The 26,930-nt window shown below is 61.5% G+C and overlaps 2 protein-coding genes across 2 annotated transcripts in view; both read left to right on the top strand.

Moving 5' to 3' along the window:
- Positions 1 to 3,693, top strand: part of NAV1 (neuron navigator 1) — a 61,024-nt gene extending 57,331 nt beyond the window's left edge. Inside the window, exon 32 of the mRNA XM_068995877.1 lies at positions 41 to 3,693. Coding sequence (XP_068851978.1) covers positions 41 to 136 — 96 coding nt within the window. The 3' untranslated portion in view covers positions 137 to 3,693. The remainder of the gene's footprint in view (positions 1 to 40) is intronic.
- A 16,790-nt stretch (positions 3,694 to 20,483) lies between these two features.
- Positions 20,484 to 25,752, top strand: SYT2 (synaptotagmin 2). The gene is made up of 8 exons (XM_068995817.1): positions 20,484 to 20,649; positions 20,789 to 20,958; positions 22,285 to 22,401; positions 22,618 to 22,785; positions 22,926 to 23,093; positions 23,491 to 23,608; positions 24,777 to 24,910; positions 25,546 to 25,752. Exons 1-8 carry the CDS (start codon positions 20,484 to 20,486, stop codon positions 25,750 to 25,752), a joined length of 1,248 nt encoding a protein of 415 aa, XP_068851918.1.
- Positions 25,753 to 26,930: the final 1,178 nt, after the last annotated feature.

Below are 26,930 nucleotides of genomic sequence, written 5' to 3'. Positions count from 1 at the left end.
CTGTCCCCGTTGGGCTCCTGCCACACTCCTGTCCCCACAGATGGCCATGCTGCTCAAGCTCCAGGAAGCCGCCAACTACATTGAGTCTCCAGACCGTGAGACCATGGTGGACCCCGACCTGCAGTCGACTCTGTGAGGCCCAGATGTGCCAGCCCAGGTGGAGGGGAGCTGCTGCTGGGCTGCTCTCCTTTTCCTTTGGCATCCAGGAGCGTGGGGCTGGTGAGCAAGCGGAGATGAGAAGAGAGGAGAGGAGAGGAGACGAGCGGGGCTCTGGCGTGTCCTGGTGGAGCCTGAGGAAACTCAGCTCATCTGTGAAAGAGCACGAGTTGCTATCTCCCCTCCCGACCCTGGGGGTAGGAGAATCCTGGTTTCTCTTCTTGGTTTTTTCTGTCTCTATTACAAACTCTTGGGCTTTGGGACCAGGGCGACTGCTGAGGCCGAGTCCTCGCTCCCGGGAGCTGCAGGAAGGCCCCTGCGTGGGGCAGGGACCCCGCGGGAGCCACCTGGGCCGAAGCTGGGGGCACAGGAGGAGCCCGGGCTGCAGGATGAGCGCATGAGCATGAGGGGCTCCAGCTCCCTCTGCACCCACTGGGCAAAGCCGAGAGAGCCTCCACTGTGGAGCTTCTGCCTCGTGCCGGCCGAGGGGAGCATGGCTCTCTCTGCTCTCTTTGCATTCCTGTTCCACCTCCACGGCAGCCGCTGTGACCAGGACAGCCCAAAACCCCTACTTTGGTTATTTTATTTTGTTTCCCCCCTCCCCTTTTCCTTTGGCCGAGTCCAGACTTTGCTTTGGTCCCTTTTTTGTTCTGGTTCTTCGCTCTCCTGGCCTGGAGCCTGTGGCCTGGTGCCTACTGCTTCCCTGGCAGCAGCGCCCTTCCCCTTTGGTTTCTTTTGCAGCTGTTGGTTTCACCACTCAAACCACCTCTGTCACAAAACTGGTGCTCACTGGACGATCTCCAGTCCCTGAACCCACCTCCTGGGGCTGCACAGGTTGGCTGAGGTGGGACTTGGAGGCCAGTGTGGAGGCGGGTGGCAGCAGGAGGCTCCCAGAGCAGCCCCTCACATGGCAACTCCCCCCTCCTCAAAGGCACAGGGCATCGGGACAATGTCTCCCACCAGGCTGGGATGCCACAGGGCATCCCCTCCCTGAGGTACTGGGGCGTGGGGAGGCTGCTGCTGCTGCCTCATCCCTGGGCAGCCAGGTGCCATCCCTGTCCCCTTGGTGGAGGGGGGCCCGACCAGCCTCCCATCCCCTTGGTGCTGCCAGGCCTGGGGCTGTGGGTCAATGAGCCTGGGGTTGCTCCCCATGCCACCTGCTCCCCCTGGCCCTGTGCCTTCCTGCAGCCTGGCAGGGTCTGTGTTGGTGCTCTGGGGGCACCTGGGGCTGCCATGTGTCCTCCTGGCCTTATCCCGCATTGTCAAAAGGCTAGATTCCATGGAGAGGGTCAGCCCCGGTGCTGCCGTGGTGCCTTAATCCCTGGCCATGCGGGGAGGGGGCACATGGGGCTTGGGATAATGCTGTCACAGCCTGCTCCAGCTCCAGTGTCCTCTGTCCCCAAAGCCAGCTTGGCTGGGATGGAATGAAGGTGCTGGCACTATCCAAGCTGGGACTGCTGCCTGCAGCACCCTTGCTGGCCTGTCCCCAGCCATGGCTGCAGGGTGCCCTGCAGGTCCACACCCCCACCCTGTGCCTGCCTGGGCTCTGGGGACCCCTGCTCAGCTCAGCTCTGCTGCCCTCCAGCTCAGCCCCCACATTCATCCGGGGCCCTGGAGAGACATATGAGGAGAGGTGAGTCCAGGGCCAGATCAACTGAGCCCACCCTGTCCCCAAACTCTGCCAGGCTGGGGACTGGGCAGCCTCAGCCCCCTGTGCCGCCATTGGTGTGGCCTTCAGGGACACCTCACACCCCTCTGGAATGGGCATCTTCCGCGGTGCCCTCGGAGGCCACCGCCCCCTCTGCCCTCGGTGCTCTTGGCCGGTGTGTCCTGCCTCGCCGCCCCATGGTGCTCACTTCTCCCACTTCTCTGTCTGTCCGACAGCCTCCCGCTGCCGCCGGGGCCGGCCAGCCCGGCCCCTTCCCATGGGGATCTCCCGGGATCTCCTCCCCACGCTGGCTTGGGCGTTAGGGCTTTCTGTTTGCCTTCTCTTGTGTTGCCGCCGTTGAGGACTCGCTGTACATAGATCCGTCGTGGAACGCCCTGTGTGGGTTGGGGGGGCCCGGCCCTGCGCCTTGTCCCTGGGTTTGGGTTTTTTTTGTACTCTGTGATGACTGTGCTGTGCTGACTTATTTTCTGATTGTATGAGACTCCGGCCCAGCAGCCACTCGAGGTCGGCAGTGGGGACCCAGCTGTCCCCTCCAGCCCCTCACACCCTCCTTGGGATTCTGGTGCCCAGGGTGGGAAAGGACTGATGCACCTTTGGGAGCTGCCCTGTGCCCAGGTGCCCTGAGGAGTCCCATGGGAGGAGGGGCAGCCTTGTCTGGGCTTTCTTTTCTGACATTCCCAGGGAGCCACTCAAACCTGGACCCAACCGCAGCTGTCGCCCACTGCTGAGCATCCCCTGGCCTGTGTCCTGCAGGTTTGTCCCGTCCCTCCCCAGATCAAGGCTGCCCCATAGCTCATCACCCCGGCCCCAGCAGCTGGAGGTGAGTGGCAGGTCGGGGTGTGACCCAGGAGGAATCTCCGAGGGATGGAAAAGGGCCATGCCAGCAGGTGGCCCTGGGTGGGGGGCTTGGCTGGGGTTACCTGGCCAGAGGGGCCAGATCCTGATGGATTCCTTCTGGCTTACACCAAGCACCTCATGTCCCCAAGCCTGGCAGCTGTCAGGGGCCAACCCCTGACTGTGGGCTGAGCCCCTCTGTCCCCAGGGAAAGGGTCCAAGGATTGCACTAACTCACCCTCCTGCCACCTCCAAGGGTGCCCACCACCCCCAAAGGTGCCTGTTGTCCCCAAAGGTGCCTGCTGCCCCCAAAGGTGCCCGTCACCCCCCAAGGGTATCTGCCACCTCCAGAGGTGCCAGTTGCCCCCAAAGGTGCCCATGGTCCCTGGGAGCCCCCCTGAGGGGCTGGAGGTGGGCGATGCCAGCGCCTCACCCTCCTGCCCCCTTGAGCTGCTGCTGCCCGGTGGCCTGAACCTTACAATTTTAGCTTTTTTCTATTAAACACAAACAACCTTTTTTTAATTAAATAAAAGATGAAATGGACAAATTCCTGTTCTAGATTATCTGTGTAATTGACTGGGTTTTGTGTTTCTTAACTGCATGGTATTCCTGCCGAGGGGTTTTATAGCACTTTTTAAATTTCTCTTTAAAATTTTGGTCCAGATTTCTACTGCTCTCGCCTGTCTGGTTTTGCTTTTTCCTTGCACCCTCCACGTTTGTAAACTCGCTCCATTTTATACCTGATGTTGAGACCCAGCCCCACGTTGTACATAGCTGCGGGAACAATCATAGGGAACAAACAAACACCATCTGGACTCTTTCCACGATTAGTTGTTTTTACTTCAAAGAAATTTTGAAAGAAACATAAAAGGAAGCCAGGAAAAGGCTTGAGGATATTCTGAAAAGACAGAAACAAATCCAGCCCTGCACCAAGTCAGCTCCTGCTGCCCACACTGCCCGCACCAACTGGCATGTCTCTTCTCAGTCGTCTGTCTAACACCATTGGATTCAATAAAGTGATCTCCTGTACTGTCGGCTCCTGGTCCTGTGTCTGTGGCTCTGTTCCTGTGTGGCAGAGGGGAGGGCAGCTGTACCACCACACATCATAGGATCATGGAATGGTTTGGGTTGGACGGGACCTTAAAGCTCATATCAGTGGAAGGGACACCTTCCACTGTCCCAGGTTGCTCCAAGCCCCTGGCCTTGAACATTTCCAGGGATGGGGTGGCCACAGCTTTTATGGGCACCGTGTGCCAGAGCCTCACCTCCATCACAGCCAAAAATTCCTTCCCAATATCCCATCTATCTCTTCCCTCTGGCATGGGAAGCCATTCCCTGTGTCCTGTCCCTCCAGGCCTTTGTCCAAAGTCCCTCTCCAGCTCTCCTGGAGCCCTTTAAGAACTGGAAGGGGCTCTTAGTTCTCCCCAGGGCCTTCTCCTCTCCAGCTGAACATCCCCCGTCTCTCCTAGCCTGTCTCCAGAGCAGAGGGGCTCCAGCCCTCAAAACTTCTACCCCTGTCCTTGGTCTTCCTGCAAAATCTGGGAAGGGAGCCTTCGTAGAAACACTCCTGGGTTGAAATCTTAGCTGTTTTGCAGGATGCTGGGAGCAGTTTTAGGGATTGGCGACCCCCCTCTCCCAAGGTCACACTCCTCTAAAGTCTGGGGTGGGCAGAAATGCTCCTGATTTGGAATCTTGGCAGTTCGGGACATGGTCCCTTTCCTGGGGCAGGAGAGACAGGTCCTACCTGAGGTGAGCAGGGGGGGAGGAGGGCTCGGGGTCGACGGGCATTCCCAGGGCCCCTTTTGCCTCACCGGGTCTGATCTGATGTCCCACTTGACATGATGGTGACAGATGCCACATCAGCACAGGGGGACAGAGGTGGGACAGTGTCCCTCTTGCAGGGACAGTTGCTCTGCCTTGCAGCAGAGCACGGCTGGAGGCTGAAGCAGGCAGGGAGAGCCCGGTCTTCCCGCGGCGTCTCCAAATCTCTTTTCCCCTCCGGAGAGCGATGCTGGAGCGGGGACAGATGCTCCAGGAGCCGTTAATTAATGACGGGATGGTGATGAGCTGTAAGAGGCTGCAGTGGCGGATCCAGGGCCGGGAGAGGGCTCTTCCCATCGGCTCCCGCTCCTCCCGCAGGGCGAGTTCACGCGAGTTCGTTACGTTGGGTGCGGTCCCGAACGCGGAGAGTGGGACCGGTTTCGGCCCCTCGTCCGCAGAGATGTGCCCTGTGCGTGCACCCCAACCTGTGCTGACTCCCAGCCCTGTGCAGGCAGGAGGGGAGGCAGGGGAGCAACAGAAGGGTCCCACGCATCGTGACTACGGGAATTGCCACGGCGCAGAGCCAGAGAGCCAGAACAATCGGTCCGAGCCACGGGTGGGGGGGGATGCAGAAAGACCAGACGGGGATGATGCTGACGCTTCAATTCCAGACAGACTCCTCCGTTTGGAAACACTCAGCCGCCTTTTTCAAGGGTGATGGGCAGGGGAGGGTCCCTTCGGTTCGGGCAACCAGCACCCCTGGGTGCTGTAGTGGATATGGCCCCCAAGCAGGTCCCTTCCCCTGCCCGCAGTATCTGGAGGGAGCTCGTGCCTGTCTCTGAGATGCGTGTCGGGGGCTGGTGCAAGGCTGGGAGGGGATTTTGCTGCAACAAACCTGGGGTGTGCAGAGATTTTGGGTGATGCAGCTCCCAGCTGGGCTGGGACCTCTGGGTCCCCTCCGTGCTCCAGGCACCATCTCTTCCAGAACGTCTCTGGCTGGAGGGGCTGGAGCAGCCGGTCACCTCCCGGTGTAGTTCAGATGTTCTGGCTGCGACACTGGGATCAGGGGCTGATGGAATGGAGGTGGGGGACCCCCAGCCGGGGTGGCTTGGGGTGAACCCACAGGGTCCCTGTCCCCGGCTCATGTATGGGGAGTAAGGAGAATCGAAGGGCTCCCTTTCCCACTGGAGACTCCGTTGATGGGAAGGGGATCCCACAGCACGGGCAAAAGAGTCCCCCCACTGCCCTCCGCTCCCCACCCGGGCTCCTCACTTGAATCCCATCAGCTTTTTCCTGATGTTTTGGCTCTAAACCCAAAGCTGGGTTCCCAGGAGCCCTCTGGATCACGGTGGAGGTATCCCCACCACAACTGACTCCAGCGCCTCTCTCCTGTGGCCGCAGCAGGGACCTGCTTGGGATGGCAGGTCCCTGTGGTGGTGGTGGCGGCAGTGGTGGGTGACTGGCGGGTGGTGATCTGGGCAAGGTCACTGGTGAGAAGGGACCAGTGTGCGTGACCAGTGCGAGGTGATTGGTGTGAAGTGTTTGGTGTTGGTGCCCAGTATTAGTGCGCGTATGAGGTGCCTGACAGCAGTCCCTGGTGTCAGTGCCAGTGCTCCGTGTGAGGTGACCCCGATGCGGGGGGCCTGTGCCCGCTGCCCGTGCCCGGTGCCGATGTGAAGTGCCCGGTCTGAGGTGAGCCCGATGGGGGTTTCCCGGTGCCCGGTGCCCCGTGGGACGCGACCCCATGGGGTGCCCGGTGCCAGGTATGAGTTGGCCCGATGGGGTGCCCGGTGCCGATTCTCGGACGCCCGCGGCGGTGCCGCCCGTACGCGAGCCCCGGTGCGCGTCCCCCGGGGGCCCGGGCGGGGCCGAGGTGCGCGGGCGGGGCCGCGGGCGGGGCCTCTCGGTGGCGGGCGGAGCCTCGCGGAGCCGCCGCACGCGAGCCCGGAGGGGCCGGGGCTGCCGCAGCGCCGCGCAGGTCCCGCCGCCCGCCCCGCACCGACCGCACCGACCGCTCCCCTGCCCGCCCGCCCCGCACCGACCGCTGCTCTCCCCGCCCGCTCCGACCGCACGGACAGCACCGCTCCCGCCCCGCCGCCCCGGCCGGTAAGTGCCCGCCCGCACTCCCGCCGAACTTTCCCCCGGTGCCGCAGCGGCGCGGGCTCTGCGGGACGGGGCCTCCCGAGCTCTCGCCGAGCCCGTCCCGGCGCCGCCGCCCGAGGTGCGATCGTTCCCCGTGGGGTGGGATGGAGTACTCGCCGCGGGCACCGGGTAGTGCACCTCGCCGTGTCTCGGTGCCGGGAGCGGAGCAGGGACCTGCGCTTTTCTCGGGAACCCATCCCGGGACACGGATCCCGGAGCTGCCGAACGCCCGGAGGCTGCCCGTGGGGGGCTGCGCCCAGAAGGCGGCTGGGGACGGAGCCTGGAGGGATGGAGAGGGGGCGGCCAGTGGTGCAGGAGGCTGCGGAACTGGCGGGGAGCACCCAGAGACGTGGGGACGCCCCCGAAGGCGTGGGACCCCCTGGGGATGCGGGGCCACCCCGGGGATGCCGCGCGGTGCCGCCGGGTCAAAGGTGCCCTCTGGGCGCTGCGGGATGCTCTAGCTCCTCATCCCTGCGGATGCCCGACAGTGGGTGCCCTTGGGGTGCTGGCCCCGGGGAGTGCCGGGGGCGCGGGGCTGTTCCCGCAGCATTGCGGGGAACCCACCCTGGTGCTGGGAACCCGTGGGAGCGGCGTGGTCCCAGCGTGGGCAGCCACAAGCCCCGCTGCACTGACGGCTTCTTCATAGCGGCCTGGCCAGGAGCCAGCTCCAGACAGACCCTTCGTCTGGATTGCCTGCCGTGGCTACACCAAGCTCCGGGATCCTCCAGCCCTCCCTACGCTCACTGGGTGCCGTCGGGGTGCAGCCGTGCACAGGGGTTCAGTCCAGCGTCGGGGATGTCACACTGGGGTGCCGCAGCCCTTGCTGTGCCCAGCACATCGCTGCTCCCCTCAGCCTAGTTTTAAAGAGTGATCCCAAAGGAGCTCTGCAAATTGCGCAGGGGACGGGCAGCGTTGCAAGGTGACTGTGGCACAGGGAGGGGGGGACACAAGCCTGTGTCACCCATTGCTTCGTGGTCTCCAACTGTATCAGTGCCTCTGTGTTTCTCTTTGCACGGGCGCTCCTTGGCGCAGCGCTCTTCTGTCCTCCGAGTGAGAGTGGCCGGGGTGCTGCGGGGTGTCACCCACTGCAGAGTGTCCGACGGCACAGCCTCCTGCGCTGTGGAGCTGCAGGGCGCTGCTGGACTCCCCGCCTGCTCCTCTGCTGCAGCAAAACTTCAGTCCTGAGCGCAGGCTGGCTGGTACGCGAGGTGCTGCTGCAGCGGTGTTACTCCTGCACGCACCGAGCGGCAGCGCAGCCACCGGCAGGAGTCTCCAGCCTGCTGCATTATTCCTCGCTAGCACAGTGCCTCGGCCGCACGCTGCCGAGGGCTGCCGGACCCCCGGGGTACCCCCGGGGCATCCCCCGGGCTCTGTGCCCTTGATGCCCGTGGGTGCTTTTGGCCGCAGGGTTTTGGTGGGAGGAAGTGTGGCTTGCGGTGGTCTGCGTGAGGGGCACTGTGAGGCATCGGGGAGAGGTGATGCACCCAAGGTCATTGAGGCCAGCGGTGGCAGTGGGACGTCACCTGTGCTGCTCGAGAACAGCACAACCCAGCAAAGCACCCCAGTGCCCCCAAACCCAGGCGCCTCTCGGAGTGATGCCCTGTCTCCTCCTTGCTTATGGGTGTAGTGCAGGAATGGGTCTGACCTTGCCCGATCCCCTGGCACCTTGCCCGGCCTCCCGTGGTGAGCACCGCTGCCCCGCTTGCCGGGAGCCAGCCTGAAGCCCCGGTGCCCCCGATTCTGCAGGGCGAGGACACGTCCCTCGCTGCCTGTGAGGCCGCCGATGGCAGCGCGGTGAGCCAGCGCCGGCTGTGCTGCATTGCTGCCGGCCGCCCTGGCTCTGCACCCCGCTGCCCACAGCGCCCGCGGTGCCAGGGGAGGGAGAACACACAAATACAGTCATACAGACCCTTACACATGTACATGGATATTTATTATAAATATGGTTGGGGAGGGGGTTTCCAAACAGCCGCTGTGGCGCAGCTGTGGCATTTGCTGCTGGCTGCTCCCGTGGGAGCTGCCTCCTGCTCCATAAGCCCCAGGGATGGTCACTGGGCTAGAGCTAGAGGCCACTGAAGTGAGCCGGGACTCCCGCTCACCCCGCAGGTCCTTCCTCCTGTTCACCATGGTTTTGGCAAAGTCCCAGCTCTGGGAGCCGGATGACTGCGGCTCCTCATTATGACTGGAGTTTCTCGTTCCCCAGGCTGCGCAGAGAGCTGTGAGCTGGCAGCCGTGATGTCCTCCAGCAGGATCAATGCCCAGTGTACAGATGGGACCCAGTGCCCACTGGTTTTAAGATCCTCTAGTTTTTAATTCCTTACTCCCGGCAGTGCAGCTCGGCACTGTGCCCCGCAGTGCTCCTCCTCAGCCTGGTGGCCACCAGCACCTTCCCTGTGCTGGTTGTCTGGAGCCGCTGGTAAGTGCAATTGGAAAAACGCTTTTGCCCTTGGCTGTGGTTGGCCTTTCCCTCCTGGATGAACACCCGGCTCTTCCCCGGCTCATGCCCTCAGCTCAGCTCCTGTGTGAGCCTGCGTTCCCCAAAGTGCTCTTTGATTATTAGCCCTAATAATTGTGTTATCGCATTGACTGAACTGTATCAGATGCCAAAGCTAATTTCGCTCTTCATGCCTTCCTTCATCAGTAATGGGATTTTGATAACATCACGCATCCAAAAGTATTGGATAAACTTGGCATAATTCCCCATTTATTAATTAAACCGTAAATTAGTCAGTGTGCGTCTGGAATCCGAATGCCCCAAACTGGTGTGATCCTGCAGCTGGGGATGGTGCTGGCCCATTCCTGTCAGCCCTGGGGTGTGGGATCCTGCTGTCTCCTGCTGAGTTTGGGGGCTGCCACATCCCAGTGGGACCACCTGCTCCATTGCTTCCTGCGTGCTGGAAGTTGTGGATGTTTCATCAGCTCTGGTGTTTGGAGGAGGAATCGTGGTGTCCCCGGATTCAGCTGCTGGTCAGCAGTCAGAGTCTGGCAGAGCTCCCTCTCCCCCCGGAGTGGCTCTGCTGGTGCTGGTGCTTTGGGAGGGGTGACTGCAGCCAGCTCTGGCAGTACACGTGGCAGTGCTGGGCTGGGCCAAATTCCTGCCGTCTGGACCCACATCCCACTCTCCCTCATGGGCAGCTGTCTGACTGTTGCACCAAACCCATCCCCACTTGCTGTTGGGTGTCTGTGGCCCCGCTGGCCTGGAAGGGACTTCTGGCACTGACGGGGTGTCCTTCTTCTTGTGCATCTTGAGGAAAGCTGGTGTGTTTTAATTAATCCGGGGTGTTTCATGCTCCCCAGCTTTTCCCAGCCCTGCAGGGTGCAGCAGATGTGGACTCTGGGCCTGTGCATCCCTGTGGATGGGGAGAGACCAGGAGCAAAGCGGGTGCTTGTGGCACAAGGTGTAGGTGGGTGCTGTGGGATGTGATGGGGTAGTCCAAGCCCTGAGCCTGCACGGAGCTGGCAGTGGCCTGCGGGGGTTGCCCTGCTGCCAGGGACCTGGGGAGCTGCTCTGGGGCCAGGCTGAAGCCATGGGGATTGGGAGTGTCTGTGAGCAGCACGATACCTGAGATACGCCTGTGTGCCAGGGTGGTTTGGGATCAGCAGAGCTGATCTGGCAGCTGACATTCTGGCAGTGCTGCCATGGGATGAGGCATCCCTGACCCCTGTGAGCCTCATGTGGTGCCTCACACCAGAGCGATTCCACCAAAACGCCCTGGAGGTGGGATCAGCCTCCAAACTGCTCAGCATTGTCCCAGGGAGATGCCTCCTACCTTCTCCTGCAGGACACAGGGTGTCCCCAGGGACACGCTGGGACTGAGGGATGCTGGGACTGGGGAACCCCAAGTGGCACCACAGCTCCCACCGGCCTCGAGCAGATGATTCAAGGAAGAAAACAACCCCAAATTTCAGTGCCATGTGTGGATTTACAAGCACGTGGACTCCCTGTGGGCTCTGCTGCTGTCTTGCTCTGTTCCCAGGGGAGTCCCAGGGTTTTCTCCTGGAACTGAGGCCTGGAAGAGCTGGGTTAGTGCCTGGGGTGAAGGTGCTGGCTTGTGCCCCCACTCTCCATGCAGCATCCTGGCACCACTGCCAGCAGCCTGGCACAGCCACTGCCCGGTGCCGCAGTGAGCTGTGTGTGGCTGTGCCAGCTCAGCCACTGCTCTGTGCCACCAGAGAGCCCAGCAGAGACCTCCTGGTGGGGTGGGGTGGGTCTGGCCATGGGGGGACTCTCGGAAGGGATGGTGACTACAGACACCAGTTCAGGAACCAGGGTGCTTTGCATATGGGCTCTTCAGGTTTTTCCAGGGGAGGAACAACCTTCTCCAGGATGCACCAGTGGAGCAGCTCCTCTGTGCAGCCCTGAGAGTGTGTGCTGTTGTGCTTGTGCCAACAAAACAGTTGGAGTCACATAGGGATGCAGTTCAGAGGGTCTGGGCAGGGCCAGAGGACCCCCCCTGTGATGTGCAGGAGCTGTGCCCATCACCCCAGCTGCGCTCCCAGCTCTGCCAGTGACAGTTCTCCATCTGCACAAGGTTCATTTGTGGAAGTCAGTCCTGTGTCCTGGCCTTGGTGGGGCTTTGTGCCACAACAAAATCCCCTGGGTTGCTGTGGTGCTGTGTCCTTGCTGATCCCATCATTGTGCTTTCTCCATTCCCTTTCTCACCCCAAATGCCACAAGCCGGATGGCCCTGGGGACACAGAGCTCTACTCTGCCCCTGGGCTCTCCGTGCCTTGGAGCTGGGCAAGCAGCACCAGCACTGCTCCCACAGGGAGCCAGTCCTGGGGGACTGAGCCCAGGCTGGCAGGGAGGAGGGGGGTGCTGGGGGATGAGCATTGCTGGGGGCTCCCCAGGGCTGGGAGATGGTTTCCTGGATTCTCACACCAGCCCATCACGACCTTGTGCTTGGCTGGGAGCTGTGGAGATCTCCCTGGAGCCTCCCCCTGGAAATGGCCCCTCGTGGCTTGTGTCTGCTTGTTCGGCCCGTCCGCTGAGCTGGGCAGCAGCACAGGGAGTGCTCTCCCTGCTCCCGTCTGCGATCGATCCACCGCGTCTCAGCTCGCTCCTGGAGCTGCTCCTGGCTCTTCCCCAGGAGCTGACCTGGCTCCTTTTCTCTCCTCCCATGCCGATCTGGAGCCATCACTGTGGCACAGGGCCATGGCCGGGACTGCCGGCAGTGTGGCCGTGGTGCCAGCAGTGTGATGCCCACCTGGGAGGGCAGAACTTGGAACTCTGAGCCGTGTGGTGGCTTCAAAGTGCCAGGGCAGCTCAGCCCATCACCATCTGGTGCCCTATTTAGCTGCTCTCATGTTGCCTTCGGAGCAAGACACGGCTGCTGCGGCATCATGGTGCCGGGGAGCGGGCTGGGCTCTGGCAGCACCTGGAACCTACTTTTTGGGAGGCTTCTTTGGCCATTCATGGCTCTGTGTGCCAAGGGTGGACTGCCTGTGCTGCCTGGGCTTGGGGTGAGCCTGGTGGTTTGCTGTGGCAGTGGCCAGTGCCATGTGGGATGTTGCATATGCTCTGCTGTCCTTGGCTACAGCTGTGTCCCCTCAGCTCAGGAGACTGTGGTCTCCAGCATCCCCAGCTGCCTTTTCTACCCGTTCCATGGTAGCACATGGCATGAGCCAAAACCCTCTGGCTGCAGTGCTGGTGGTGAGTGGTGCCTGCAGCCCCTGCAGCATTCCTGTGGGATGCCTCCAGCAGAGAGCAGTGCAGCAGTGATGGGAGACGCTGGGAAAGAGAGGGGGACACGGTGCTCCCCAGTCCCTTTGCTGTTGGCACCCAAGTTCCAGGTGGCAGTGGCTGTGGCAGCACCTGCCCCGGCTCCTGCGGGAGCCCTGGCACCAGTCCCAGCTCAGCTCCCTCCTGCCCTTCCTTCCTGGGGCAGCTGCAAAGCCAGAGCCAGGGCCTGATCCCTCTAGAAAAAGTGAGCTTTGGGGGATCAGCACCTCTGGGTGCCAGGCAGGGCTCTGAGTGCCCAGCGGTGGGTCCTCCTCTCCTCTGATGTGGGCGCTGGCCTTGCAGGCTGTCACTGCCCTCATCCCCCATTTCACCTCGGTGCTGTTCTGATTTTAGAGGCAAAGGCACAGAAAAACCCCTGAGCTGCTGCCCTGGGTGCCCTGGCCCTGGTGGGTGCCAGCAGTGGTCCCCACGCAGGGAGGTGTCCCTGGGTAAGGACAAACCTGCCATCTCCCTGAGTCACAGTGCTTTGGGGGGCCCGTGCCATTATGAGAGGCACCCCAGTACATGGTGGATGTTGGCTGGGGTGATGCTTTGCAGGAGGAGATGCACAGGAGCGAGCAGGGCAGGGTGGGATCATCCCTTCCCCACACTGACCTTTAGGTGTCCATTCAGTGGGAGACTTCTGGCAGCAGGAGCCGATGGTTTGGCTTGGGAACACCAGAAACCATCAGTCTGGAACCCAAATGATGGACAAAGGCTGCCTCAAGGCCACATTCACTGTTAGACCTCGCTTGGTTTTGCTGTAAGGCAAATCCTCTCTCATAGGCAGCACTGGCTGTGAAACCACCATCAGTTTTTAATTTTTTATTTTACAAGCTCTCCCTCGTGAGGCAGGGGCTGAGTCTCCTTCCGTGAGGCCGGGGGGTCCATGATGAGGAGCCCAGATTCCAGCATGTGGGGCAGCAAGGCAGGAGCTCATCCCGAGCTGTGCAGTGTGGTGCCCTCCTCGAATTACTCATCCCTGGGGAAGAGCCTGCGGCTGGGGCTGCTGAACCCCAGCAAGTCGTTATTTTTAATTAGCTGAGCTGGGTGCTGGTGGGTGTTGAGGCTTTGAGCGGAGTGTGCCGTGGTGGGGAGGGGGGTGCTGGCCAGCTCTGGTGCCATCCGGAGATGCTGCTGGAGCCTGCAGGATGGGGAGCATTGCTGGGGGTCCCAGTGAGGTCTGGTGGCTGTCACTGGCCCACTCTGAGCTGGGGGAATGCTGAGCTTCAGCCCTGCTCAGGGATTTCCTCTCTCAGGGCGCTGCTTCCCATGCTGTGCCTCAGTTTTCCTTGGATGGTGGGGGTGTCTGGCCAGCAGCACCTGCTTATAATGGGTTTGGGGGCAGGAAAATGTGTCCCTGCAAGGGTGATGTCTCAGCAGCTCAGGTCCTGTGATGCCCCTTGCTACTGGAGTGTCCTCACCCCATCACACCCCTTACCTGTGCTGTAGGAATACCCTCCCCTGAAAAGCGTGGAGCTGGGGGAGCAGGGACTCCCCTTGCCCTCAGCACAGTGAACCAGGGTGGGAGTGTGGGGGGATCGCAGGGAAAGAGCTGCCCAAGCCCTGGGAGCTGCGCCACCATCCTGGCTGCTGAGGGTCTGGTCTGGCACCGCTGATGCAGCTGCTGTGGTGTCGTGCTGGGGCTGGGGAAGGGGAACAGGGATGAGATTCAGGGGTTTTCTGGGCTGTTGCAGAGCCCCTTTGCACCAGGGTCCTGCAGCATCTCCCCACCCAGCACCCCCTTCCCCTCCCTCCTCCCTGATCCTTTGGTCTCGTGCCTTCACACATCCCTAGCCAGGAATTCTCTGGTAATTAAATGACCATTAGAAGCCAAGTCATGTTTTTGCCTTAATTAGAGTCTCCTGTCTCACCGCTGTGAGCTGGAACTCCGGCCCAGCGTGTCCCTTCCGTGTCCCGCTCCGGACGTGGTGGGAGCGCTGGGGAGCCAGGACCCGTGGAAGGCCGGAGGGATGCCCAGGCACCGTGCCAGTGAGAGATGGGAGCTCCCCCTCCGGCTCTTGTGCTTCTGACCCCAGAAGCAAAACACCTGCTGGCATCAGGATCCGGGTGGGGCACTGCCAAGTGTCTCAGCTGTACTCCGGAGTCTCTGCTTGCCCCCAGGCTGCGCTGCAGGATCCTGCGGGCTCTGTAGTGCCCAGGCTTCCCGCTGGCATTGGGGTGGGAGAGGTCTTGCCTTGAAACTGGCTTGGGATTTTCATTTGTGGTCATCCAAGCCCAAGCCCACGGCAGCACAGTTTTGGGGTCAGCTCCTCCAGCTGATGTTCATGGAAGTCTGGGGGGTGCCCACATCTCTGTCCCAGCAGGACAGCTCAGACCTGGCTTTGCCATCCCGTAAAGGAGCAATAACTCATCGCCCTGGGCCCATGGTGGCAGCCACCCTTCATTAGCTCATGAGCCTCCCTCAGATCCGGATATCCATGGGACACTTCATAACTCTGGGCTGGCAGGGCCGTGGTTGCCCCCCCCCCCCCGTACCCCCCTGCCCATGCCCAGCCCATGCTCAGTCGGTGCCGGCTGCTGCTAATTGCTGCCTCAGCCTCATTAATCTTCATTTGTTGCTGTTCCTGCTCTCCATCATCCCCACGGCCTTCACCTTCCTGGAGAGGAGAGGTTCCTTCAGCCCCTGCAGAGGAGCAGGGGGGTTTCCAGCAGCTGGATTCCCCAAAAGCCCTCACCCTGATGGTGGGGACTGAGCTCCCTGAGTGCTGCCGTGTCCAGGGACATCCTGGTCCTTCTGTGCATCCCCAAATTCTCATCCTGGGTCTGCTCCTTTGCAGAACACCCTGGCTGATGAGAGCGACTCCCTGTTGATCTCCTGCTTCTCCCTACATGGTCCTCAAAGCCCCCCCCCAGTGAATCCCCCTCCTCCATCCTTCCCCACCTCACCCAGACAGGGAGCCCCTGCTGGGGCAGTGATACAGTGACCAGTCCCATGATGGGACCAGCTCTGGGGAAACCCCAAATCCCCTTTTTTGTGCCAGGTGCTGCAGCAGCATAGGGGGGGTCTCTGGGATGGAGCCTTGGATGGAGGAGGAGGAGGGATGAAGGGCTCAGGAAGGGGATTTTTCAGTGTCTAAACTGCTTTTCTGTATACAGGGAATGCCCTGGGGATGGATGGGGATGGGATCGCTGGCTCCAGCCTGGGATTTACATCCTGCCAGACCTTGGGGTGCTGCCAGTAAAAAGGGAGGGGGACACCCCCACCCCCTCTGCTCCCTAAAATCAGTGATGGAGCCAGGGAGGTTTAGAGCTCAGTGCAGCTTCTTGGGGTTCAGTATCAGCTTTAACGGGGGGGTGGGGGGACAGCTGGGGTGAGTTTGGGGGCTGAGCCTGGAGGGAGTTCGCTGGACACTGAGCCCCTGAGGCTCTGCTGGAAGGGGGACCTGGGGGCTCCTTCTAGGCCAGATGTTTGCAGCTGGGGGACGCTGCCTGAGGGGGTGCAGGGTAACACAGTGTGGGGTGAAGAAGGGCTTTAGGGGCTCTGAGGGTGGTGCAGCATGCAGGTGCATTCATGAAGGGGGGCTGGGCTGATATGTTAAGGGGTCAGGGAACCTGGTGCAGGCATGGGATATGGGATGTCCTCTGGGGTGTGGGGGTGCTGCAGTGGCGGATTTGGGGTGCTGCACTGAGGGGTGCAGGATGAGGCATTGGGGGCTGCAGGGGGGTGCATGAGGGGAGAAATGCACTGTGAGGGTGATGGGTTTTGGGGGTTCAGGGTTACTCAGTGGGGGTCTGGAGCAATGGGGAGCAAGATAAAGCCCTGGGGGGGCTGAGGTGGCACCTGGGCAGTGTAATGCAGGTGCACGGGTGATGTGCCACGGGGGGCCCTCCCCACCCTCTGCCCCATGGGGTCTCTGCAGCAGCTGCCTGGCTGAAGCCCACCCTGTCCTGCTCCATGGGGAGCTCCTGGTGGAGTTTTTTCTGGGCGGGGGGGGGGGGGGGGGGTTCAGTGGGTCCTACCATTCCCATTAGCCTCCTCTGATAGGTGCTGCATCCCAGGGAGGAGCTGGAGGATCCCCAGGGGCCAGCAAGGCAGGACAGGGCTCCTTCCTAGCCAGGATTTATTCATGATGCCTTAACTCACGCTTGTTCTTCGGCCAAGGACTGATAGAAATGGTTAATTATAACCCTCATATTTTCTTTATGTCCTTAAGACCCTGAGATCTTGGCGGGGGGGGTGACGGGGAGCAGTGGGGGGGGGGCGAGGAACAACTCCAAAGCAGGCAGGAATGAAGAGGAAACTTGAAGAACCGCAGCGAGTCCTCGGCAGGGTTTGAGGGTGCGGTGTGGATTTCGGGGGGCCGAGCTCCCTTCCCGCCCGCACCGCCGGCCGCTCGGCCCCTCGCCAGCGGCTGCCGCAACTTGCAAAGAGGAGGGGAAAAAATTGCAAAAGGAATAAAAAAAAGAGAGAGAAAAAAAAAAGGCAAAAAAAAAAAAAAAAAAAGGCAGCGGAGCCGGAGCAGGACTGCAATGCAGTGCCGCAGCCGAGCCCGCACGGCCCCCGCCCGCCGCCGGGGGGAACGGGCTGGGACGGGGACAGCGGAGCTGGGACGGGGACAGCGGGGCTGGGACGGGGACAGCGGAGCTGGGACGGGGACAGCGGGGCTGGGACGGGGACAGCGGGGCTGGGACGGGGACAGCGGGGCTGGGACGGGGACAGCGGGCTGGGATGGGGACAGCGGGGCTGGGACGGGGACAGCGGGGCTGGGATGGGGACAGCGGGGCTGGGACGGGGACAGCGGGGCTGGGACGGGCCCCCACCCACTGAGAACCTGCGCCGTGGGGCGGGAGCAGCTCTGCCCCAAAAGCTGAGGGGTTGGGCTGCCCCGCTTGTGCCCGAGGACACCCGGTGAGGTGGCGGCACAGTGGGGAGGTGAGGGGACATCCCCAAGACCACACCGCCCCACTGCCTGCCCTCCCAGCCTCCCCTCCCTCCCTGGCTGTCCCCGACCCGCCCAGGCTGCCCCCATGGCACTGCCCCCCCTGCCCAGCCCGTGCGGGAGGCGGATCAAAGCTTGGTCCCCTCACTCGGGGGGTGCAAGATCAGCCCCCCGCCCCCACGGCAGGGGCTGCAGGCCCCCGGGGGCTGTAAAGTACTCAGCTGGAGGGGGAACAGCAACAGGGTCTCCATTGGTTGGCTCCCCGCAGGCCCCTCCCGGGCCTCAGTTTCTCCCGGTCCTCAGCTCCCACAAGGGAGCAATTAGTGATGCTAATTAGGCTGCCCGGTTCAAAAGCAACCCCTGCAGTGAGGCCTGCTGCTTCCAGCAGCCCTCCAGCCCCGGGCAGCACCGCAAAGGCTCCCAAGTACCTCCCAAAGCAGCAGCAGTTCCCTGGCCCAGCGCCTGTGCTGCATCTCTGCCCCCAGAGCCCCCCCTGGCACCCAGCTCCCGGGGTCCCACACACGCCCGCTGGCACCCAGAGGGGCTGTGTGTGTGTGTGTGTGTGTGTGTGTGTGTGTGTGCGAGCCCTTGCACAGGCTGCGGGCAGTGCCACGCACAGGGCAGGACGCGCACAGCCACGTGCAGATGCTGGCAGAGCCACCCGGGCACTGCCCGAGCGCGGGGGCCACACATCCCTGGGCAGGTGTGCACGGCCACGGGCACCTCCCGGGCACGAGCATTCACACACACACACACACGCATCCACACCCCGTGCACACACCTTGCACAAGCGTGCACACCCTCACACATCTGCGTGTCCCACGCACACGTGTTTGCACAAGCGCACGGACAGGCCCGCACCAACACTGCCACACGTGCACACCCCCAGTGCACCAGCACCCCGTGCCCTGCACTGGCCCTCGCCCGCTCACGGGTGCACAGACACACCCCGGCACCTCCCGCCCTGCCCGTGCGCACCCGTGGGCTGCGGGGCGTGCCCGGCTGCGGGTGCTGAGCGGTCCCCGCTGTCCCTGTCCCCGGGGATGGTGGCTCCGTGCTGCAGGAGCAGTTGGGCTCGCCTGCCCCCCGGGCAGTGCTGGGCTGGGCGCCCAAGGGCTGGGAGGAGAGGCGGCTCATCCAGGTGCCCCCTCTGGGTGCTGCCCACCTTGCGTGGCAGGTTGGATGCAGAGCGAGCGCCCTGGGGTGTGTTGCGGCGGAGGGCAACCCTGGGGTCCCACACTTCATGCTCTCTGGGGAGCTGGCAGGGTGTCAGTGGCCTGGATCCCTCACCCTTTATCCATGGGTGCAGGGCAGAGCCAGGACCCCTGCCCCAGGTCAGGGGGGCAGGATCCAGCACTCGGAGGTTACCCTCAGCAGCCTTCGGTCTCCAAATCCTGGCTCTCCTCCCACCCACCCTGGTGCACATGGGCAGTGATGGGGACAAACCCCTCAAGTGGTGGGGACAGACACATATCCAGGTCTCCTCAGCTGCTGGAAGCTTTGGGGAACCTTCAAGGCCCTCGAGATCAAATAACTCTCAGCTGGGTAGGGGTTAAATGCAGCAGCTCCTGGTTCACCCCAAGCAGGATGTGGGGGTTGTGGGGAACCTCCAGCATCCTGCTCCAGCCCCCGGTGCCAGGTTTCAGGGCTCGGTGATGCTGATGCTGGTGTTTGCAGCGGTGACAGCCCCTCCGTGGGGTGGGAAGGTGGCCGTGGCCAAGCCACTGGGTGGCAAAGCCTGTGCTTGCAGCAGGGACCTTGTCTGGGTGGGAGTCCCATAATCACCTCATTTTGTTGTGTGAAGGACTGCCCCTCATGGGGGGCCCCCCAGACCCCCACAGGATATTCCCCTGGGAGCAGTGGTGCAGGAAGAAGGTGTCCAGGTGTGGAGCCACACTCCGGGTAACTCAGTGCTTGTTTCACCTGCGAGGTGGCCAGAGACACATGGCAGTGTCAGTTTGGGGCAGTAACACCCCCAGGTCTCTCTGGATGGCTTTTTTTGAGGTGAGAGCACTCATTTTCCAGTGCTGCAGGAAGGGCAGAGGAGCACCTGGCCCCAGGGGACGATGCTCTGGGCGAGGAGGCTTCTTGATGGTGAGGAGGGAAGAAGAGATGCAGGGAAGGGGGTGCACTCAAGCCACAGCCCACCTGCCCCCAGAAACTCCTGCCTGCGTTATCTGTGATCCTGCTTGTCTCTTTGCTTCCCTGCTGGAGAGTCTGGAGTTCTCCTTAACCCCACTGGCATTCCCTGGCATTCTTCCCTGCTCTGGTCTTCTCTTGCAGGCTGCTTTCTGATGGGGTTGTGGAAGCACTTTGGGGCTGGAGCTGGGGTTGTGGAGGTCACGGAGACCCTTTGGGGCTGGGGCTGGGTTGTGGGGGCACTTTGTACCAGGTTTGATTGCAGGAGCCAAAGCCACATTTGCAAGAGAATGGCTGTCCCCATCCTTGGCGGGTGCTCAGACCCGGCTGGGCTGGGAAGGGGATGCTGAGCACGTCGGGCTGTGCTGCAGCCCTGGCTGTGACCTGAACACGTTCCCTGGCTCTATGGAGGAGCTGGGCTGGCCAGGGGAGCCCTGCGAGGTTGGGAGGTGTGGCACCCAGGACATGGTTCCTGTGACATGTGAGTCGACCCATTGACCTGCTCACTGAACCCGCCACTGCTGTGTAGAGCCAGCTCTTCCCTGCTTCCATCCATCCTGAAAATGTGCCCTGCCGAAGCCCCCTGGGGGCTGGAAGAAGAGCGGTGTGTTGCTCCTCTTCTGTTCCCAGACTTGGAAGCTTGCCCTGGGGGCTGGGAGCAAGTCCTGAGGGTGCCACACCAGCGCTGGGTCCCTGTGGGTGCCCCATGCCTGGGGTCCCTGCCTGAGAAAAGGAGGAGATGGTGGGGCTGGATTTGTCCAGACTGACCTCATTCTTCTCTCCTGGGGATGCAACCCCCCTCCCCTCATCCCAAGGGGCCTTGCCAGGTGGATGTCCCCCCAGGAGTGTCCCCATTGTCCCTGGGAGGCTCAGAGCTGGCACCATCATTGATGCAAGGCTGGGTGATGCTCCCAGTGGCTTTGGAGATGTCAAGGGCCAGGAAACCCAGGGGCCAGCTGGGCTCCCCACGGCTCGTGAGGGATCCAGGTGACCTCTCGCAGACATTGGGTCTGTGCCCCTCTAGCAGAGGATGAGGTGTCCTGGTGCAGCCCTGCTGCCCACGCAGGCGCTGTCTTGGGGACACTGGGGAGGAGTGGGGGCAGCAGGGACCTGTGTGCCACCGAGATGATGTGTTTCAGGGAGCCCCTGACCCACCATGACGTTCAAGCAAGCATCCATGATGGCCCCGGAGGCCACGGCCAGCACGCTGCCCATGAGCACCATGGAGAACTCCACTGAGGCTGCGGGGCCGGGCGAGAGCAAGGAGGACATGTTCACCAAGCTGAGGGACAAGTTCATGAATGAGCTCAACAAGATCCCCCGTGAGTAGCTCCTTTCCCAGGTGTTACCCTCCTGATGACCCCCCCATCACACTGGTCCCAGTACAACCTGTGGAACAAGGCTTTTGGGTGGCTGAGAGGGAGCTACAGGGCTGACCACGACCCTGGCTTTTGCCCACAGTGCCACCCTGGGCCCTCATCGCCATCGCGGTGGTGGCTGGACTCCTCATCCTCACCTGCTGCTTCTGCATCTGCAAGAAGTGCTGCTGCAAGAAGAAGAAGAACAAGAAGGAGAAGGGCAAAGGCATGAAGAATGCCATGAACATGAAGGACATGAAGTCAGGCAACCAGGTGATGTCCTCCTGGGCTGCTTGGCCAACAGCCCCTCTGGCTGACTGATGGACTGTGCCAGGGCACTCAAAGATCAGGCAGCGGATTGGGATGGAGCCACCAGGACCCCGGGATGGGACAGTGGAGCCAGGACCTGAGACAGCAGCACTGTCCTCCAGTGTCTGGTGGCCCAGGCAGACCAGGCTCAAGCTGGCCTGGACCTGCCAATGCTTCACCTGAGCCAGGAAATGTTGATTTAATCCTTTGTGTCTCTTGCCTCCCTCTGGGTCACACTCATTTCTCTGAGCCTTTAGCTGAGAGGGCAGGGCCACCAGGCCAAAACACCCCTCAGTCTGGGATCCCCAGAAAGTCTGTGGTGTAGTGGCAGGTGCTGGTATCTCATCCTGGGGGCCAGCCCGAGGTGGGCTTTGGTACCCACAGGCTTGGGGCCACCCTGGCCATTTCAATGGCCTTGACCCACGGCCATTTGGAGGGGGTGGGAGAATCTGGGTGTCTGTCCCTGCTCTTCAGAGCCATGTGGGCACCATGGGCATGCAGCAGGGCTGGAGCAGGAGAGGGGGGAGATGTGGGGTGGGATTCCCCAGTGGAGAGCAAGGGCTGCGTCCTCTGGGGCTCCACGGGGTCGTACAAGCCCTGATCCCCCACCCTGCCATGGGTCCCTCGGTGTCTGTGTAACGTGTCTCTCTTTGCCCACGGTGCCCTCGCTGTCCTCCTGCCCTGGCTGCCTCTCTGCTCTGGGACACCCTCCACGTAAGTGCCACCATGAGCCTCCTCCATCATCTGCTTCCAGGGTGGGATGGGGGACTGGGGACACATCAAAGAGGGGGTAAGGAGCTGGGACTCCCACCCCGTGGACTGCACTTGGAGAGGCAGGAAGAGGGGGTGGATTTCCTGGGGACAATCTATTTCTGGGCCTGCAAAGCCTGGAAATGGCCCTGATAAGCCCTTGGCTCTGGCTGTAGGGCTCCTCCAAGCACGGGCTGGGCACTACAGGACCCACCACCTGCAAGCACCAAAACTCCCTCCACTGGAGTCAGTTCCTTGTCCTGGCACCCCTGGCAGCCCCACATCATCTTGGCTGGACCAGCACCGGGGGCTCCCTGGTGGCCGCGTGGCTGTGGCACAGCCAGTGCCACCCCCAGCCTGCCCTGTCAGTGCTTCATGTCCCCAGCCCGTGGGTCTCCTTTCCCCTGGTGGGGACAACCTGGGTGTTGAGATGCCAGGAGGGTTGGGGTGCTGAGGTCCCCAGTGGTGTGGGGCTGGGGCTGCTGGGCTGTGACCATCCTGCTGAGCTGGACACCTTGGCTGCCATTCCAGGACCAACAGGACGACGATGACGCAGAGACGGGCCTGACAGAGGGGGAAGGTGAGGAAGAGGAGAAGGAGCCAGAGAACCTGGGCAAGCTGCAGTTCTCACTGGACTACGACTTCCAGGCAAACCAGGTGATGGAGTGGCTGGGGCTCAGCTGAGGAGTGGGGTTTGCCCAGGGGGGAGTTGAGAGGACAGGTCTCCGTGTTGGAACTGGGAGGCACACGAGGGAAGGAGGAGCCGGGTGTTGTGCCAGAGGAAGTCCTGCCCCATGCTGGGCTGGAGATGAGCCCTTGGCAGCTGCAGTGCATGGCTGGGCTGTCTCACTGAGGACTCCTCCGCCCTTCCAGCTCACAGTGGGGATCCTCCAAGCTGCCGAACTGCCGGCTTTGGACATGGGTGGCACCTCAGACCCCTACGTCAAGGTGTTCCTGCTCCCTGACAAGAAGAAGAAGTACGAGACCAAAGTGCAGAAGAAGACCCTCAACCCTGCCTTCAATGAGACCTTCACCTTCAAGGTGAGCCCCTTCATCCATAACACAGGACCTTGTCTCCCACTCCCATCCTTCTCCCTGGTTTCAGCAATCCCGTGTGCTGACCTTCCCTTCCAGGAGTGGGTGGGCCTGGCTTGAAGCCCGGTCGTTGTCCCTTTGTGCAGGTCCCCTACCAGGAGCTGGGTGGGAAGACGCTGGTGATGGCCATCTACGACTTCGATCGCTTCTCCAAGCACGACATCATCGGTGAGGTGAAGGTGCCCATGAACACAGTGGACCTGGGCCAGCCCATCGAGGAGTGGCGGGACCTGCAGAGTGGCGAGAAGGAGGAGGTGAGAGCCAGCCCTCAGCCAGCTGAACCCCTGGCTGGGGGATTGAGATGGGGGCTGGCTGTGGGGCGAGTTCTGCTTTCAGTGCTCAGGGTGACGATCACTGTGGGGTCCCACCAGGGTGCCATGAATGTCCTAGCAGGGCAGGATCTGACCTGTTGTTCCTCTGTGTAAAAATGTTTTAATAACAGAAAATGAAGACTAGAAAACATCCTGAGTGCTATGCTGGGCCTGGCTTGTCCTGGACCCAATGATCAAACTCTTGTGTTGGTGCACAGGGTGCCAGCTTGTGCCTGGACTGAGCAGGGTTTGGGGGGACCTGCATGTGTGATTGTGTCCAAACACTGCAGTCCGAGGCACTGCCAAAGCTCTGACCTCCACTCGCTGCTCTGCTTGGCAGCCAGAGAAGCTGGGCGATATCTGCATCTCCCTCCGGTACGTGCCCACAGCCGGGAAGCTCACTGTCTGCATCCTGGAAGCCAAGAACCTGAAGAAGATGGATGTGGGGGGCCTCTCAGGTGGGTGTTGCTCAGAGGCAGCCTCCCCCCGCCCCACTGGGGACTCTCAGCATCCTCTGTGGGGAAGGACTCTGGGGCCATCTGTCTGGCAGAGCTTGGGAAAGCCCCCCAGTGCCTCCTCATGCTTTGCAGGCAGCCCAAGGTCTGGCCGGGAGGTGAGGGGAGATGGGCATGGGATGCATCCCCAACTCTTGAGAAGGATGCTTTGAATTTGGTCCCCCTGGTTCGAGCAGGACCAGGATGCTGCAGGACCTGGGTGGTGAAAGTGCTCCTCCTTGACCTGGGGGCTGGGGACCTAAGTCGACAGCGTGTCTTGTGCTCAAAGTGTCTTCCCAGCCCCATCCTGGGGTCCTCAGCTCTCTCCAGACATGCTTTAACCACAAGAGCAGTACCTGCATGGCTGGAAGGACTCAGCTTTATCGTGGGCTTTCCTGCTCCTGTCCGGGGCGACAGGCCAGAACCCACACAGTGTCACTCACCTGACAGGCCAGCTGTCACTCCACTGTCCCCAGCCCTCCTACAAGGGGGCCCACAGCACAGAATCCCAGAATCATTACTGTTGGAAAAGACCTCCAGGATCATCAACCTGTGCCTGATCCCCACCTTGTCACCCAGACCAGAGCACTGAGTGCCACATCCAGGCATTCTTGGGACCCCTCCAAGGGTGGGGACTCCACCACCTCCCTGGGCAGTTCCAATGCCTGGCCACCCTTTCCATAAACAAATTTTTCCTGATGTCCAACCTAAACCTTCCCTGTTTCAACTTGAGGCCATTTCCTCTCCTCCTGTCCCTGTTCCCTGGGAGCAGAGCCTGACCCCCCCGGCTGCCCCCTCCTGTCAGGGACTTGTGCAGAGCCACAAGGTCCCCCCTGAGCCTCCTTTGCTCCAGGCTGAGCCCCCCAGATCCCTCAGCCTCTCCTCATATGTCTGACTCTCCAGACCCTTCCCCAGCTCTGCTGAATCCAGAAGAACTCCATCCCTTGGCCAGTTGCTCCCACAAATCCTCTCCAGCCCAACTGTTTTGTCTTTGGCATCCATCCACAAACCTCAGCCCACCTTTACTCAGGGCGGTCTCTCCCTCACCCTGGGTTGAGATGTCTCCTGGGACCCGACCAGTGGTGTCCCCCGGGCACCTCAGCCCTGGCTAATGCCCCATCCTGCCCCCCAGATCCCTACGTGAAGATCCACCTGCTGCAGAATGGCAAGAGGTTGAAGAAGAAGAAGACCACAGTCAAGAAGAAGACTCTGAACCCCTACTTCAATGAGTCCTTCAGCTTTGAGATCCCCTTTGAGCAGATACAGGTTTGTCTGATGACTCCTCTGGGATGGGAGATGTCCTGGAACTGCCTGAGCTCTTGTCCCAGCCTTCCCAGCAGCCTGAGCTGCTCCTGCTGAGCTCCTGGTCTGGTCACCCTGGAGATTCTTCCAGTCCCATCTGGGGCCTGGGCTGATGCTGAGGGCAGATGGTGGGGGGACAGAGGTGGGAGGCTGGGCAGCGCCCATGGGAGATGAACCCCTAACCCAGATCACAGCTGAAATGGGGCTTTCCTCTGCTCCTGATCCTACAGTGCTCACCTCAAGCATAACAGGATGGTCCTGGGGGCATTTTGGACCCTTGGCCACTGCCTTCTGCCCCTCCATGTCCTGTGCAAGCCCCTGCCCGTGCCCCTTGCCCCTGCCCAGTAGCCCACAGCTCTTGTCCAGCCCCACACCACACCTTGGCGACCTTTCCCAGGTGAGTCAGCTCAGGATGAGCCGGGCCCCCACTGGGCTCTGGGCTCCTCGGGGAAGGACATGAAGGAAGCAGGGAGGGGGCCCTGCCCCAAAATGAGCCACAGTGGTGCTCAGCCTTGGGGCATCCCTGGGGCACCCTGGGGCTATGGAGCTGTGTGGCCACTGCGCCTTTCCACCCCTCTAAAGAAGGTTTCCTCCTTTAGAAAGTGCAAGTGGTCATCACAGTGCTGGACTACGACAAGCTGGGGAAGAACGAAGCCATCGGCAAGATTTTCACAGGCTTCAACTCCACCGGCACGGAGCTGCGGCACTGGTCTGACATGCTGGCCAACCCCCGGCGGCCCATTGCCCAGTGGCACTCGCTGAAGCCAGAGGAAGAAGTAGATGCAGCTCTTGGGAAAAACAAATAGGCAGCTCTGCCGGCCGGGCACTGCGGACAGTCGACCCAGAGCTACTGATACCTCAGTTCTGCAACCTTCCTTTCGGTTTTTTGTTCTGTTTTAAGCTGAAATGCCCCTTGATGCCTCTGGAAGGGTATCCAGGCAGTCCCAATAGCTTCCAGGGGAAGAGGTTAAAGACATGGATGGTTCTTTTTGTTCTTCAGCATTGCTCCCTTCTGCTGCATCTCCCATTGCCTCTGCTCGCCATCCCTTCCTGGTGCAAAGCCACCGGCGCACTTGGGACCTGCCCCAGCAGCTGTGTCACCAGCCTGCAGCACTGCTGCTGCCCTCCTGCCCTTGGAATCATGTGGGGAACCATGGAACGTTGCATGGAGGTGATACTGGAGCCTGACAGTGTGAGATGACCAGACCCACTGTGCTTGGTTGGGGCATGACCAGCAGTGAGACAGAAAAACGGTGCAGAAGACCCTCTGAAGAGACCCAGGTGCCTCCCCCTGGTCCTCCCCAAGGAAGGCTGAGTGCCCCTGGCCAGCTCCAGATTTGGGTTCTCTGAGGAGAGGCTTGCAGGGCCCATGGATCCCGCTGTGGTGGTGGGGTGCCAAGCCCTCAGTGTTGCAGCAGGAGCTGTGGAGGCCAGTCTGGGCACAGGGAGCCTCAGGAGGGCTGCTCCAAGGAGACACAGGGTGAAATGTGGATGCACCAGCAGCACCGTGTGAATCACCACCAGCACCAGCACCACCACCTCTGTTTTGTCCCCAGAGGAGCAGCGCTGGGTGATTTGCATCTGTGTCCCACCATGCTTGGTGAATCCTGTAGATCAAGATGCTTCCACAAGGCAGGTTTACAATGAGAGGTCTCCAGATGTGATGGGGGCAGCCCCCCAGAGCGGTACCAGGTGTCCCCCAGAGACCGTCCATCGCACGTCCCAGGGCTCAGCCCTGCCTTGGGCACCCCAGCGTGGGGTAGCTGAGGGGCCATGGGGAGCTCCAGCCCCACCACCTGCTGCAGGTGGGGATGGCAAGAGCAAGCCCAGGGCCAACAAGGGACCAAAGCCCCCAACCCCCATGAGCTGCTACTCCCCACCAGGCCACTGGCTGTTGAACCCACCCCATCCTGCTCGGGGTATAAGCCATATCCGTGACCCCGACAGTGGCTAAGAGCTTCTCTGGGCCACTTCTCCTGCTGTC

Source organism: Aphelocoma coerulescens, chromosome 26, assembly GCF_041296385.1.
Source record: "Aphelocoma coerulescens isolate FSJ_1873_10779 chromosome 26, UR_Acoe_1.0, whole genome shotgun sequence".
Classification (NCBI taxonomy): domain Eukaryota; kingdom Metazoa; phylum Chordata; class Aves; order Passeriformes; family Corvidae; genus Aphelocoma; species Aphelocoma coerulescens.
This window is presented reverse-complemented; position numbering and strand designations above follow the sequence as displayed.

Bases quoted from the DNA above. Each gene is read 5' to 3' on its own strand.
- SYT2 (XM_068995817.1), top strand. From the start codon at position 20,484: ATGACGTTCAAGCAAGCATCCATGATGGCCCCGGAGGCCACGGCCAGC. The intron at 20,650-20,788 runs GTGAGTAGCTCC...TTTTGCCCACAG, and splicing joins TGAGCTCAACAAGATCCCCC to TGCCACCCTGGGCCCTCATC. The intron at 23,609-24,776 runs GTGGGTGTTGCT...CCTGCCCCCCAG, and splicing joins GGATGTGGGGGGCCTCTCAG to ATCCCTACGTGAAGATCCAC.